The 16,568-nt window shown below is 35.6% G+C and overlaps 1 protein-coding gene across 2 annotated transcripts; it reads right to left on the bottom strand.

Annotated features, from left to right (window-relative positions):
* Positions 1-672: 672 nt before the first annotated feature.
* LOC145595009 (protein transport protein SEC16A homolog) lies at positions 673-16,148 on the bottom strand. Of its 2 annotated transcripts, none has more exons than XM_081651363.1 (13): positions 14,193-16,148; positions 13,751-14,068; positions 12,334-12,462; positions 12,124-12,246; positions 11,849-12,019; positions 9,908-10,045; positions 9,611-9,745; positions 3,286-3,413; positions 3,085-3,193; positions 2,620-2,997; positions 2,352-2,507; positions 1,966-2,252; positions 673-1,543 (listed from the first exon to the last, which is right to left on the bottom strand). In XM_081651363.1, the coding sequence occupies exons 1-13, from the start codon at positions 15,876-15,878 to the stop codon at positions 1,057-1,059; spliced, it is 4,245 nt and encodes a 1,414-aa protein (XP_081507489.1). In that variant the 5' UTR covers positions 15,879-16,148; the 3' UTR covers positions 673-1,056. The 2 variants fall into 2 exon arrangements, with proteins under 2 accessions (XP_081507489.1, XP_081507496.1); XM_081651370.1 differs by having other exon boundaries at positions 9,908-10,033; positions 14,193-16,147.
* Between the last annotated feature and the right edge of the window lie 420 nt (positions 16,149-16,568).

Below are 16,568 nucleotides of genomic sequence, written 5' to 3'. Positions count from 1 at the left end.
CTAACTGACTATGAAAATTAGTTTAAGTTGTGTAGTACTCTAATTTTCTCAATGAGATTAACATTAGAAATATGTATCAAAAAAATAGAACCATTTGAACAATGAATTGTATCGATATTATTATTGTTATTATTATTATTATTAATTATTGATGATTATTATTATTATTTATTGATTATTATTATTAGTATTATTATTATTATTATTATTGTTATTATTATTATTATTTATTGATGATTATTATTATTGTTATTATTATTATTATTTATTGATTATTATTATTATTATTATTATTATTATTTCAATTATTATTATTATTATTATTATTATTATTATTATTATTATTATTGTTGTTGTTGTCGTCGTCGTCGTCGTAATAAGAGCCTAAAAGAATGAAATTTGGCTTTATATCATTAGCAATATCATTAGACATAAATTAAGAGCTGAACTGAACTGAACTGAACTGAATTGAATTGAATTTCAACGGAACAGAACAGGCCCTTAGATAGTTACCAATTCTTTTTATTTGCATTTATTTATCATTGGATGTCAGAGAAATTCAAATCAGATCAAATCAGGTTAACTTAATATTATTTGCACTTTTGTACCATATTTGTATACGCCTACCTTATTTAAAAGTTTGTGATGAAGTCAATTATTTGCAGCAATATGAAACATGAAAAATTTCGTTACATTATTGAATCTCGCCTTGACATCTTTCCCTTCTATCCACCTTTTAACTGTTCACTATAGTACTTTTCAAATGAACCTAACAAAATGGAACTGTACAAGGTGCTCCAACTCATTTTTGCCCATGTAGTATGTCCATCTAACGGCTACAACATCCTACCTCTAATTAGTAATTAGTACAATAATAAGATTATCAAATTTCTGACATATTTGCAGATGGCAAAGAGTGAAGAAAAAGGAAGTTTTTGTATCTAGAACTTGAAGCTCCACTTCGCTGGGCTTCGGTAGCTTTGGCCTCGATAATTTCTAATCGAGCTTTTCATACTAATCATAAAATGCAAAACTTGATATTTACAGCAGCCCAGTTCAAAGTTCAACCTCCTGGAGGTCATCCCCAGAATTGTCTCTATCCATGTGCAGATTACCCAGCAACTGATCACCAGGCATAAACGAAAGTGGGGAAGCTTTAATCTCACTTGTTGAAGGCGGAGAGAATGTATCACTTTGAACTGCACTCCATGAAGCTGTACGACGAGATTGAGGTGCAAGAGAGCTTATCCCACTGTCCATTGCACCCTTGCTAGGTAAGGTATCAACACTAGAAAACCTCTGCATTGTTCCAATGGGTGCAGGTGCTAGGTTTTGGAAAGGATCACTAGAAGAATTTTCTCCACTTAGAGAAATTTCATTTCCGCTTCCAGAATCAGTGCCTGAAGGCTGTTCATTTGTCGGTGCAGCCATGGGAATGAAAAACTTGGTGCCAGTGAGATTAGCAGGTTTAGCTGATGGTACAGATGGTGCCTGGAACAAATTTGTAGAGGCCCCGCCACCCTTGTTGAAGGTATCCACATACCTATACAGAGTAAAAATTCACTACTGAAAAATATATACAAACTTCACTTTTAGAAAGATTAACACATTATAGAGAATAACAACATTCCCCTCCCCACCTCCAAAAAAAAAAAAGCTCACAAAACTGCTATTTGCAGCAGCAAAGTGGAGGTAGATGTCATTCATGCTTTAAAATTTAGTCATGAAATCTATACGAACAAGGGGAGTGCTTCTTTCCCTTAAAATCATTCAGTCCATCCGAAACACTGAGGGTGGAGGAGGGACAAAAAAATATGATTGATAATGCAACCAGACAGGGTAACTGAATCAGATCACAACCCCAGCAAAATATTCCAATCACTTCATAAGTTTATTATAGAGTACCAACAGAGATGAGGGACTCTAGAGAGGACGAAAATCAAGAGATAGATAATTCATACATACCTTGATCGTACACCCATCCGACTGCGTGCTGAAAATTGATTTGAGCTAGGCATAGACGGTATAGCAGGGCTGCTTTCAGGGGTTGAACTACTAGATGGATCACCATTAATGGCATGCATTCCATCATTCAAAGCATTCTTCAAGTTATAGTCTGACCTTCCATTTTGGAAGGCAGCAGTCGGTGGTGGTGGCAGAGCAGATTCTTCAGGAGTTGGTTCAGCACCTTCCTCCACCCACCTCTTTAGCTTTTCATCGTAATAGAATTTATTTGTGTCCCCCAACTTAGCCTTTCATAAAATAAGCATAACCAATCAGTAAGATACAGATATTTCATATATTTTGTGCAGGTACGGAAGAAATCTAAACATAAATATAAATTGTCTTACCTGGCGGCCTTGAAGAGGCTTTAAGACCAATCCAACAGTCTTTTGCAAGATCTGAGCACCAAAGTTAAAACGACCAAAGCGAGATGTTCCTGCTGAACCAGATTGTTTTACCACTGTACTGGAAGAAGTTGCTTCATTTGAAGAATCAACCTGATCCTATTTCATATCAAATTTGAAAAATAAAAGGTTAACGACTACCGTGTGTGTGTGTGTGTGTGTGTCAAGGGATTAGGAAGTACAATAAAAGTACACGAGCATGTGACTATACCGGCTTAGTTTTACCAATATCTGGCTCAGAAATGCTTCTAGTTTGCAATGTCATTTTACTTTCATCTACTGCCCACTGGCTTATGGGCTCCATGGATGCTGATGGAGTCAGTGACGACAGACCCATGGTTGATTGACTGCCCGTTACATTCGTGGATGCTAATGGTGTCAGTGATGAGACACCCATGATTGATTGACTACCAGTCACCTTAGGGCCCAGTGTCTGAAATTGATTTTCACTGCCTTGATAACTACTTTGTGTTAAAGACGAAGGACCAGGTGGCGGAAGTCCTCCAACAACACGATGAGCAGTATTATCAATAAAGTTCAGCAATTTACCCACTATCTTTGCCGGAGCTAAGTTACCTGCATATCCACTCTGAAAAGGTTACCAAAAAAAAAAAAAAAAAAAAGGTTAGAGAAATTGCACCACAACTCCTTAGCAAAAGAAAAGTTGAGGTCAAACCTGCTGGTGAGTCCTAATCCTCTCTTCAAGAGATGACAACAACTGTTTCAATGTATCTGCCTCCGGTGATCGTCCAATTTTAAGAGATTTGTAAACAGCTTGACAGTATCTGAATTATGCCATCATCTTAAAAAAAAAAAAAAAAAAAAAATCAAAGGACAAATGTCTTTAACAATTAAACTAAAAGGCTCATATACATACTTTAATGAATCCGAAATCCTTCCAACCTCAGCCAGCATGTGCGCATATATAAGTTTGTATGGCTGCAGTTGAAGCAGGACAAACTGAGAATTCCCAAGAACCTTTGCATATTCATAAAGCTCTGTCATCTGCAGTAACAACCAAAAACCAAACATAATCTTCAAGATCATTTCTATCACTACATATTTTGCTCCAAAAGAAAATAAAAAATTTAATGGGGAGGCATAGATCTATATGATGGAATGATGGATAGTGAAAGGATGGTGCATAAGAAAATAAAACAGCCTAGATTATTAAGGGCAGAGAGCTACTATAAGCAAACTATTCCAACAGGTTCATAGCATGAAAGCACATCTCCAAAACCTCAAGAAAGGCAACAGAGACGAGAAGATTCCAGGAAGCTCACTTGCAACCTCAAGAAACTATTCCAAGTAGTTCGAAGCACATCTCCACAACTTCAAGAAAGCCAACAAAGAAGCCAACTTAGACGAGACACGAGAGAACTCATACAACCGCCACCATCCAGCAGCAATCCAAAGACAGTAGTTTTCAAGATTTAAAAAACAAATCACTTATCTAGAGCTCATCAACATCTCAAGTAGGGGAGGAGTTAGAATCCAACGTCCTTTCCATGTATTTTGCTTATTTAATGCATTCAAAGACTTTCCTTTTAAGTTTATAGGCTATTGAGTAATTATGATGTTATTGTCAATCAGAAACGCAAGGAAAATATTGCATCTCCAAAAGAAAAATCTTCAGAGAATCATGAGTAGTGAGTATCAAAGCTTCTTTCCCAGCTTTACTTTGATACAAGCGTTGTGTTGTTGCACCTATATAGAAATCGTGTTGTCACTCATCCTAACGCATACAACTCCGAAAAATCCCTCTCTTGATTTCCTGGAATCCTGGTTGTCAGCCTCACTTGTGCCTACTGCCTGCCTGCACAAGCGTCTGATCAACCGTACCCCCTAGCGTTTGTTTCCAATAGGAAATAATGTCCCTTTATAAGATAAAATCTTTGCTTGTACACTTCATTTGCTCAAGCCTCTTCCACTCAAGCCTTGCACCCTAGCCAGCTTCTCAGTATAAGTGCACTGAACAATCCAGTGTCAAAACAATCGGACCTTTCACATGGCATGCGAACTAATCAATATTTTCATAGGTAAGCACTGGTAGGTAAGGAATGCAGAATGAGATCAGAGAAGGTATAAACTTTAAAGAGGAGCTGGTTTCCCAGACAAAAGTTTCCTGCCAAAGGATCAAAAGCACTTGACTCGGGTAATAAGTCAAATCAATGGCAAAAGGGGGAGGGGGGGGGAGATGAGCCACAATCAGAGAGAAAAAAAAAAATCAAATTCTAGCGACCCATCCTGCACCAACGATGGGTAGAGACCTGACATGTCAATTAATCTACAATTTCATGAGTGTGCACTTGTGGGTATGTGATAAGAGCATCAATGATGATGACTTCGAAAATTTGATCAACAAGCATCAACAAAGCTTGTCCCTAAACATTGATGCGTCCATGGCTAGCAACTCACACTACCTTGGACATCAAGATAAGTCCACGGTTTGCATGGTGGCTTTTCTTGGTGTTCTTGAACACACTTGAGTGTTCTTTTTCTCTTTTTGAAGATTCTTGAGGGTTCTCGAAGATTCTTGGAAGATTCTTGAAGGTTCTTTAAATTGCTTTTGTAGATTTTGCTTCCAGGACTTTACCTTTCACTTGAAAGGGTTTTTCTTGGTTTAAGCATTAGGATTCTTTAAAATTATTTTAGTTAAGTTTTTAAGATATTTTTGTTAGTTGGTTTATCTGATTTAGGCGTGTGGAAATCTGAGAAAAACATGTGGGAAAACTTTCCTATATTAGTTTTGAAAATCTTATCTAATCTAGGGAAGATTTGGAGAGGTTAGCTGAAGACATTTGCGAGTATGGATGTAATCCCCCGTATTTTTAAAATATTTTATAAATGAAATTTTATTTTATTTATAATATTTATTTGTTATTTTCCGGAATTTAATTTCAAAAGTTTCAAATTATTAATCTGGGTCGAAAATTATTTGAACAAATTATTTTATGCACCTTTATTCTACAATTTATGTCCAATCAAACAAACCTAACCCATTTGTTTACTTAATTGACCCATTATTTTTATGAGACCCAATCTTCCTTTTTACCCTACAATAATTCTCTCCTATAAATACCCCATGAATCTCCAAAAATTTCCCACACAAAAAGGTTAGTCTTATTTTCATCCTCCTTTATTTCATTATTTTGCTTAATGTTAATTTAATTGTTTTGGGTTTTGATTTTAGTATAAAGATTATATTTTTAGTATCAAATTATATTTTGATGGTATAAAGATTATAAATTTCAGATTATATTTATGTTATAAATTTTCATATTTAATGAATTATAAACCTAGGGTTTCAATTAATTGAAAATCATGATTTTAGGGTTTTTATGAACAATTGATTTAGGGCTTTTATAGTAATGATGTTTTGAAATTTTGGTGATTATAACTACTGATTAGTTTAACTTAATTCCAGACTATTTTGAACACTTAAATTCGTGTTTAAATTTTAAGATTTTCGTTCATTAATATTAATCCCGTTTTAATCCCGATCAGGTTCTGAACTCATCCGATTTTGACAAAAAAGTAGTGTTTTCCATGTGGAAACAATGTTTTAAGAAAGACTCACTACCTTTGGTAGTGAGCACCACCCTTTCGTGGCCAAATTCAGCCTCTAAATATGATTTTCGGGCAGTTTTTTTTTTTAACAAAGTTTTTTTTATACTTAAAATATTATCCTTGAGTTTGATTAATAAAATTAATTATGTTTAAAGTTAATTAAGCATAAATATATGTTTTTATTGAATTTTTAAGTGTTGGAAATAGTTTCTAAGTACTACTTTTGATGTTTTATAAAGAGGGTTTAATCACCCATTAAAAAGGGAAATTATTAGGGGTTTTAAAATAATTTTCAGATTTTTATTAGACTTTAAACTTGCTGTAATTTCATGTATAAGAGTGTATTTTAAGGTTTTTATGAATAAAATTTAAAGAACTATATATAAGCCTTTAATTTTAAACTAAAGGGAAGGTTTTAAAGTGTTGTTTGATTTGGATTTTGAAGGTTTTAAAGTAAGTTAGTATTGCTGTAAATTTGATTGATTGGGTATTGATTGAGATGTTATTGTTTGGTTTAGGAGAGGAGTTTATTAAAGGTGATTTCTAGTTAGTAAAGTGGCACAAAGGATTGTTTACACGAGGTACGTACATGTCTACTTCGTTGTAAATAGTATCATGTTTAGGTACCAAAGAAAAGAACTTAGTTTCATGATTAGAGAACACTTGGATGAAAATTGTTTGGTTATACATTTAATTAATTCATGTGTTTATGTTTATAAGACATGTTTTGGTGAATTGATTATGTTTGTATGGAATTATGGATGCAAACATGTTGAATTATATTGGATTAATTGTTTGTATGGAATGTTGATACAAGCATATTTTTATTGGATCGGTTTGTTAACCACATTTGGATTATTAAAGGATTGAAATTGAATGGTTTAAGTGGAATGAATTTATTAATTATTCCAAAAGGTTGTTATTTATTTTATTACTCAATCATGAATTGTTAGTATGTTGAGTAAAGGTGGATTAAGCCGAAATGGCTAGGTGAGTTGACTATGTTCAACAATTTGGATAATTTGGAAGTTTAATGAAATTAAAAGTCAATTTGTGATGTGATCACCCTTGTCCTAAATAGGATTAAAAGTAAATTGATGTATGATTTTTATGTATGGTCTATTTGATTGAGTCGGCTATTAATTAAAATTGTAATCACGTAAAGTGAAACATGGATGAGCAATAAAACTCTAGAAAGCGTGCACTTCTAGAGTATTGACAATTATGGGTTGGGGTACACGGTGGTAGCCCGTGGCTTTCCGAGGCTTGTTTGATCAACATGTCCTCTTTTCTTTTGGTATTTACATTTTATTTTTATAATGAAAGTTAGATGGGATCCTAGACTAACTTTGTGAGAATGGAGTCGCGCCCATTCTTGCATCGCGCTAAACTTTTATTTTAAATGGTCATTTTGGACCAAAATGATTTGGTGGATTGGACAACCTCGTCTATTGCTTACTCCAAACTAAATTAATTAAATTAAATATAAAGAGTCGAGTGTTTAGAATTGATTAGCAAGTATGTTGAGTCAATTGAATTGTTTAAGTGTGGAGTCTTGATTAATGAATTCGTGTTGTATGTTTATTTACTTTAATTAGCTGAGCATGCTAGGTTTGGTACGTTGTAGCTTGTATGTACTCAGCTTTGCTGATTGCGTGCTTTTGTGTGTTTTCTTTTGGTCAAGGCCTTCGCCTTTCAATGACCATCTGATGATCCAATTATTACACTTGTATTATTGGGGAGCAGTATTGCACAGGTTAGCTTGATGATGTGAAGTTCGGTGATTTGACATACGCTTTGTCAAGGGATTGGTGTGATTGAGAGTATTCGTTCTTTGTGTTGAACTTATTTATGTTTTACTACTTTAATTATGTTTTGGGACTTTGATTATTGGTTTGATTTTAAATAAGGGCCTTTATGGTTCCAATTTGTAAGCTTTGACTTATTGGTTTTCTAAATTATATTATTTTAAGATTTAAGTTGGATTTCCGCTGCAATACTTTGATAAAGCCTTAACGTTTTAACACGTGGCGGTAACATGCCAATGGTTCTCCTCTATTTTTATTTAAAGTAAGTGGTTTGGAAATGGGAGAATTATTGGGGTGTTACAATGGAGATTGTGCGCGTAGCTTGGAATCCAAGCTAGTTTGGAAATTCTAGCTGCACTAGAATTCTTAGACGAGTACTAGTTTGTTTTAGCCTAGAATTCTACTTGGTCTAGGATAGAATTAGCTATAAATGTTCATTGTAATCCCACGTTGAAGTACACGAAAGAATACACGCAAATATTCAGATTTATTTCTTAAGTTGCATACTTTAGTTTTGGTTGAGATTGCAATCAATTGTTGTTTTGCTTGTTTTAGTTTAAAACATTCGTTTGGATTAATTAATTAGGTGGATTCTTAGTTGATTGATCTTAGTTTTTGTTTAATTCTTGGTGGATTTCCTGTATAGAATTAGGCTTAAACATATCCTTTGTGTTTTGTTGATTTTCGGATCAATAATTCACATCAGTATGCAGAATACATCTTTTAGACAGAAACTTAGATGTGAGATGATATCATAGGTTGGTCTTATAAAGCTACAAAAAGATGAAAACAAGGAGCTGGGTTTCCCAACCAAAAGCTTGCTTCCTATGATCGATAGTAGAAAACTCAAGTACATGACCTTGTTGAGTGTAGAACATCTGATAGCACAATTTTTTTGTTCTGAATGCTTAAATAAATCTAGATCCATCCCCACTTGGCTTCTTTCCTGTTTGGTAAGTGGGATTGGACAGGAAATCGTTGGGCTTAGCTAAAGAAGCAAATTAAACCCTGTCACTAATCTCACTATTGTTCATTCCTTACCCCAAAGCGACAGGACAATAGGCCATACAGTTAAGTCACAAGCACTGTCAGCAAGATCTGGCAGTTGAACAAGTTCAGAGAAAAGCCAAATACAAGTATGTTTATAGCTGAGGTGATTCGACACCAAGTTCCAACATTGCTTGATAATGACTTAAAACGAGAGTGTAAACAAAACTCAAAACAAACCTACAGACCTCCAGTTGATTTCAGAGTACAATAGTCTTCACTGAGTTCACTCTAGATAATACATATTGTGGCAGCAATCCATTACTCCAAAACAAAACTTTGGAAGAGTTGGAGATCAACACTTCCCATGAACACTATAATCATGTAAAATCAACCCAACATCAAGCAAGGATCTAAAGTCAATAAGTCGAAATATGAATAATGTTTATCCCAAATAAAATTAGACCCAAGTTCTTGTCCCCTCGATGAGTAGTAGCCTCAACCCAAGAACCGACATAAGAAAAAAAACAAAAAACAAAAACAAAAACAAATTATAGAAGGGATCTATACATTGATGGTCAGGGTGAAAATCATAAGATAGTAACTTAGGTAACAGTTATTCAACTAGCTAAAGTAGTACGCAAAATGTGATAAACTATGACACACGATAAAATTTAAAGTAATATAAAAAATACAAAGGACAATTTTATCCCCGATTTAAGGCATAAATAAATGCAGAGTTCTCTAGCAAGTAGAAACACCACAATAAAAGTCTAACTGCATGCATAGAAAAGCCGAAGTAACTTGTAAAGGAACTACAAGAAACTAAAATAACACCTGAATTGCCTCAGGACTAGCATACGTCCTTGGGAAGTTCCAGTGGTCTGCACCAATGAGACACAATCTTGCACTATCTGAATACTGCTCAAATCCAGCCTCTGCAACCAAGTAGCAGATATGTGCAGCAGTAACCTATACAATTGGACTCATATAAAAATGAAGCTGATAAATCTTCTAACTTTTCTACAACTGTAGACTAATGGATGGAAATGGCAATTTTGAAGTTGCAAACAAAGAAAATAAACAATACTTAACAGCCAACAGCTGCTGCCCAAAATAAAGTGGAAGACATACATCATGTTTTTCCTTCAGTAGACAATCTCCAAGATGGATAATCACAAGATGATCATTCTCAGTTCTATTTGCAGTTATTACAGCCAAATTTTCCTCCCAGTTCTCCAGCATGCTAAAACCTGCATTCTGCTTATCATACTAAAATTTCAATGTTTAATAAAAGATATTGTAACCACCTCAAGTAAGCATCACCAAAGCTAAATCAAACATTTATGGGACATTCAACATAATTTCCCAGTACTATTGACAGTTCTTACAATTCAATTCTCTTTAAATAGGAAAAAAATAATCAAAATATACAAAATGCTCCCGCTACCAATGCCCACAAATAATCTTCATGTTATCTTTTAAGGATACCCATGTGAGAAGAACCCCTTTCACATTTTAATCCTATCAATCAATCAAAGACGTAATCCAATAATGTGGGGTCGGCTCACATTTTAATCCTAACCCCACTAAAATTTAAAATGCATGTCCTAACGTAAGTTAGGTAATAGGAAGATTATTTAAGGTCGGAGGGACTATATGGTAAAAACTCAGACAAAGTGAAAGCAAGATATCAAATCCAATAACCTCCTTCCAGGGAAGCCTCTTCGTTCTCCCTCCTCCAAACCCATGGAACTATGGAAACCCCTTCTCGTCCTCCCACAATTCCATCCCCTTCCACAACTCTCCTCCTCACCATCCTATTTTAGCAACCCCCTCCTCATAGACCCCCTTTCCCCTGTATGTATAACAGTATAAGTATTGCCCTTAAGTTGAAGCAACCCAGAAACCTTGCTGTTTGCACGAAAAAGTTATCTAATTTTCCCAATTGATAATATTTCTGGAAATTGATTTTCCTTTGGCAATGGACAATAATCATATCAAATAATTTATACATCAATGTAATAATTGTCTTGATATATAAGTAGTATATTAATAATGTTTGTAAACTTAGCTAAATTAATGTTGGATGACAGGACTATTGAATTCTTCAACAAATAGTACAACATTAATTTACTTTACCTATTTTACTATAGCTAGAATTAATTTATTTTCTATAATACTCACAACTTCACAAGTACCTTGCATCTAGAAATGCTTTTAGACTTCTAGTTGGCAGTTAATGGAATCTATTGAATTACATAATCTGGAACCACTCTAAACAGTTTGAAATTCATCTCTTAATAGAGACTAGGGCTTTTTGTTGTAGGCCGGTAAGAGGTGTGATCAGGAAAAGAGTTGAAGGGGTATTTTAGAGGAATCAGGAACTGAACAACTCAAAGTTTCAAACCGCTGGGTTTGAAGAGCTTTGAAGGGTTGGGTAAGATACAGGTAAGAAAGGTGTGTGAAAGAAAGGCTAAGGCAAATACAATTGTGGGGAGGGGGTTCAATGAAAGGACATGGGATTGGGAAGGAAGAAGAGGCTGCCATGAAAGTTAGGGGGGGGGGGGGGGGAAGGAAAAGGGCAGCCATAGGATTTAAAACATTTAACGAATTAGGGGTTTATTTCTATGTATAGTAGGATTCTTTGTTACATAATTTAAGAAATTATAGTGCCAATTTAAAGGGCCTTATGATTTTATTAATATGTGTGTGATTGAGATCAATAAAATGTAAAGTTTTGTGCTTAACCTTGTAAAAATAAGTGAGTTAATTTTCACCAATTCTAGCGTTTCTAGTTGAGTAAACTATTCAGTCCGTTTGATCAAATTGTTTAGTTTAGGTCCATTCGACTCTAGAGTACTACCTAGCATTTGTGAAGTCTGTTTGACGTAACAAAATCATATAAAAAACAAATAGCGGGTTGGAAAGTGCAACTAGACATCAGTCCTAACCCCTTACTGAACCTCTTAACTACCCTAAACTAATGATGTCAATTCTTTACAACGATTTATTGATATGTAAAATTCAATTATTTCCCAGTGTTATGAAGCAATAAGAAGCGAAGTTATGTACCTGCATAGACTGTGGCAACATATTTACTGCTTCATACACGTCATTAGCAGGCATCGTGCTGTTACAGAAAACCTCTTCAGGTTTTCTTGCTATCAAAAGGCACAAAGTTCTCAAAGGTGAGCCAACCACTAACTGGCTAACTGCCATTTTCTTCACGGTATCAGCATAAAGCTGCAAATTATACCAATAATCAACTAATTAAATGCATTAAACAAAGTAGCCAGGGAGCCTAGACTGATCTGATAAGAGAAGATGAGAAGTATACAAGTACAAACCTGATCCCCAAGTTCTCGGGCAAGAATTAGAGCAAATCCCCAGAGGTGACCGTCTTGAGCTCGTTGCAAAGCCTCCTTCTTTCTACCAGATATCAGAAGGTTTTGTACCTCAGTAGCAGTAGTCTAAAATAGCAAGTATCCATTTCAGTCTTTCACAGAAGTAATAATACTAGTTATAAAATGAAAGAAATACAGGAAGGTCCAGTATACCTGAATTTGTGCTTCAGAAGGCAAGGTCATCAAACAATTAGAAATTGCATTATAAACATTAAACTGGCCATCACTCCTCTTGGAAGATGCGAAGAGTTTGGCAACGGCTGATTCGGGAAGGTCATTTTCCTGACATATATGGAAGAAACCGCTTTTATTGATAAATATTTCTGAGTTCTGAAGATTTGAACGGGAAGTAATATGACCGATCAGGAACCCATGCTTCATTTATTCTCAATTCCCACCAACCACCCCCCCTCCCACCCACGTAGTCACACACACACACACACACAGAGCAAAATCAACACTCGAATATCAGAAAATAGTGCCATATAAAAAGCCAATAAAGAATTCACTCAAATAACAAGGTTTGCTTCTGAACCAGAACATCTAATTTGTAAGTAAGAGCATTAAACCTTGAAGCACTTGTTTTTACGTTGAAAACACTCCTCACAACATACAAAATTACAAAGGTGAATGCTTTTTTTTAGTTTCCTGTCCCCATGCTCAAGCACTCTCATGTACTATTTTACAATAACATTCTCCGGCAAAGTTGTTCAGTTGCCAATAAAAGAAACCTTGTAACCTCAACTCTCAGTTCTTCCGCATCAAAAACTATCTCCTCTTATCCCTCTTAAATAACCTAATTATTGCACCAGCAATAAGTCTCAGAAATAGGCATCATACATTGGCTCAAACTCACTAGATTAAATAACCATGCGTATGAATAATCTCAAAAAAAAAAAGGGAAAAAAGTGCAGATTCGGTTGTAATGCTGAATTTCCATTTCAAAAGACAACCTCAACTATGAAAATATTTCTAAAAACTATAAAATTGCTTTTAATTTGAAAAGACAGCCCAAACTTAAAACTATACCAGTTAAATTTTCCAAACAAAAAATGCAAAAGAAAAAAAATTAGGTATGGGAGTTGTTGCCGAATAATACTGAACTTAATCCTGAACTAAAACAAGCAATCCCTTCTCCATTTCTTTCAGCGTGCAAAAGGGCCAAGCAGTAACTCCCAAATACCAAACTGAGAGAACTTACAACTGACCATGCATCAATAGCTAATGAGCCCCAAAATGTAAACATATTCATTCTTACCAAAATAGAAATCTATCATTTGCTTAATGCTGTTCACATGCAGTTCAAAAGTTGCGGATTGCCCAAAGGAAAATGCTATAAGCACAATCAAAGGGGGGAAAAAGCCACTGGGTAGTTCACAGTGAATGCCAGGAAAGAAGCAAAAAACTTGTATCATGTAAACTCTTCAAAATAAGAGAGGGGTGGGGGTGTGGGGGGGGGGGGGGGGGGAGTGGGAGCTACTAACAGTTCACAATCAATAGCAGATGCAACAAAGGTAAAAAGATTCCAACACTATAGATCAGCCACTTCAGGATTCAAAAACATATATACCTTCAGCCCAGTATCCCCGCCAAAGGATCGAAGTTTTCCATAGTGTTGACAAGCAATTTTTAGCAATGAAAGAAGCAATTTCGAACCTTGACGTTTACCATAATTCATTTCCAGAGATTCACTGTTTGATATCTTGTCATCAATCCATTTATTCATATCTTTGCTTCCCACATTACCACCAATTAAAGGACCAGGAAAGGATTGATTACACAAAGAATGGAAGTAGCTATAAGCACTTGTCTCAGAAAAAGATGGATCCTTGCTCAAACTCACAACTTCCATCAAATTGAGCACAGATAAGAAGCATCCATCACTATCCTGCAAAAGGGGGAAAAGGAAAATTTATATGATAAAATATGGGGCACACTGACCAAATGAGGTCCAAATCTAAGATGAGAACTACATTAACTTGACATAGTAAAGCATAAATGAGTGAATATACCTTGCTTCCAAGTGCTGAAAACCCACCAGTATTATTATCTTTCATAACTACAAGCTTCCCCCCAAACCCAAAAGTAACTAAAGCATGAGGAGGCCGACCTGCAGATGACCTTCCCTCACTTGGTGTATAAGAGACATGGTGAGCATTAGAAAATAAGGGTTGGGGAACAGCAGCTGCATTTTGACTGCTGTAATGACCAGTTGGGTATTGAGTTGGCTGCTCATTTTGCAGAGCCTGTTGAGCATGATTAAACAGCTGAAAATTATTTTCAGCAGAAAAATTGCTCAAGCCACCAGCCCAATTTGAATTATCATTACTCTGACTTGTTTGCTTGTATGTTTCCAAAGATCCTGTGGAACCAGAGGGAGTCTCTTGGCACAATTGATTGTTACTGTAGCTATTGTTATCATTGAATCTTTGCCACGACGGAACCACGCTAAAATTGGTAGTAGGCCTGGATGTAGCAACAAAATTTTCCAGGCCTTCACCTCTGGGACCTTGTAGCCCATCATTGTTAATGCCCTGACTACTAGTACTACTAGCATGAGTATAACCTGCTGAGGAGAGGAATCCATTTTGAACCTGTGAATTGCTAGTCTGATCCGTTGCATGATAAACTTCCAAAGAAAACCATTGTTGAGCTATTGTATCATAATACCAACCAGGGTACTGAGAATCAAAAATCATATGTGCTGGATACTGATTTTCCTCATACTGTTGCAGAATGGAATTGTGTCCGGATAAATTTTCAGTCATACTTAATTGACTTATAGTTCCCACAGCAGATTGAGCTGTTTGTTGTGCATTAAAATTTTGGGATGACTGTACATTAGAAGTTTTCCATAGGCTGTCTCCATTTGCACCAAAGGTTCCTTGTATATTTCCAGCAGTGATATCAAAGCTTTCCTGCCCATTTAAAACTCCATCACTACCATGCAACTGATACCATTGTGCAGTGTTTGGATCATATTTCCATCCAGGGTAAAGGCTTTCCCAATACTCGATGCTATATGTATCTCCCTCATTTGGAGGTTGTTCGGTAAAAGCCCCAGTTGAACCTTGATACTCATTATGACTAGACGAACTCTCTGTAACTTCATTCTTTCTTGCCTCATTTCCAGGCACAGCTTTAGCTTCGGTATAGAAATTCCCCATTTCCCCTCCTCCTAAGTCAGTAAAAAATTCGTCGTAAAATCCAACACCACCACTACCGGGCATAGCTGAATCAGTAAAAGCACTCCATTGGACCTCCTTAACACCACTCGTAGGCGAGCAACTAATCTCTCTCATCAGCCCTGACTGAACCTCAGAAGACATATCCCCGTCTCCTGTTACAGGCCCATTATCCAAAACAGACGAATCTAATGATACTAACGAAGAATTAGCCTCCCCATCAACAACAACCTGTTCCCCCCTTGCTTCAAGACTCTGTATCCCCATATTATCACAGTTTCCTTCCACCTTAACCGTGTCCGTGCCACTATCTCCACGACTTATCTCGCCCGTACTTAAATTAGCAAATTCTTTCAATTCATCAGACTCATTCCCATCCAATAAATCGGAAGCATGAATCAATCCAGTTGTTTTCGAGCTGACATCGTCATCATCATCATCATCATTTACTAGCTTATCAAAGAAATCCTCATCCGTTTGATCCTCCAACTCAAATGGAGGAATTGACGCCATTAATTAAATTAAAAGTAAAAATAAAAACCTAACAAATCACTCTATAACAACCAACCCAATTCTACAAACCCTAAAACCTCAACAAAATTCCTGCTCTCAGCTGGAATTCTACACCAAAATTAAGATCCGAAGAAGCAAATCAAGAGAACAAGGCCCCAAATACAAGGGTTTCGCAAATCACTCTCCTCTTGTTCCTCTCCAATAATTAAAAACAAAATAAAATAGCGACAAAATTGAATAAACTGAAGCAGCATAGAAGTCAACAGATTAATAAGTTTGAACTTACAGATCAAAGTTCCATAAACGTAGGTGATATTTGATCGCGTCGGATGAGGAGGAAAATAACCAGAAACTGATAGAAAGAGGGGAAAGACAGTACTCTGTACTCCGTTGTAGTTTATCGTCTTCCACGCAGAGGTATGAATTTCCTTCCCCCACGAGTCCAACCAACCCCACACCAAAGCCCACCTTTTTTCTTTTTTTTTTTTTAAATAAATAAAAACTCTAGGGGTGGGGATATCGTAAATAATTTATTTTATTTTATTTTTTAAATGTTAACATGGTAATTTGGGTCATATTTTAATAAAAAATTGTTGATTTATTTCCTAAAACAAAAAATTGTTGATTCATAATATTAAAATTTTATATACGGAATTGTCTTGATAAACACTTTTTATTGTTAATTTGATA

The sequence above is a fragment of the Chenopodium album genome, chromosome 2 (genome assembly GCF_948465745.1).
Source record: "Chenopodium album chromosome 2, dcCheAlbu1.1, whole genome shotgun sequence".
NCBI classification, from domain to species: Eukaryota; Viridiplantae; Streptophyta; class Magnoliopsida; order Caryophyllales; family Amaranthaceae; genus Chenopodium; species Chenopodium album.
The sequence above is the reverse complement of the archived record's forward strand: the minus strand, read 5'-3'. Positions and strand labels throughout refer to the sequence as shown.

Coding starts and splice junctions, on each gene's coding strand:
- LOC145595009 (XM_081651363.1), bottom strand. CDS start 15,878: ATGGCGTCAATTCCTCCATTTGAGTTGGAGGATCAAACGGATGAGGAT. Junction 14,069..14,192: donor TTTCAGCACTTGGAAGCAAG/GTATATTCACTC, acceptor CCCCTTTTGCAG/GATAGTGATGGATGCTTCTT. Junction 1,544..1,965: donor CGGATGGGTGTACGATCAAG/GTATGTATGAAT, acceptor TACTCTGTATAG/GTATGTGGATACCTTCAACA.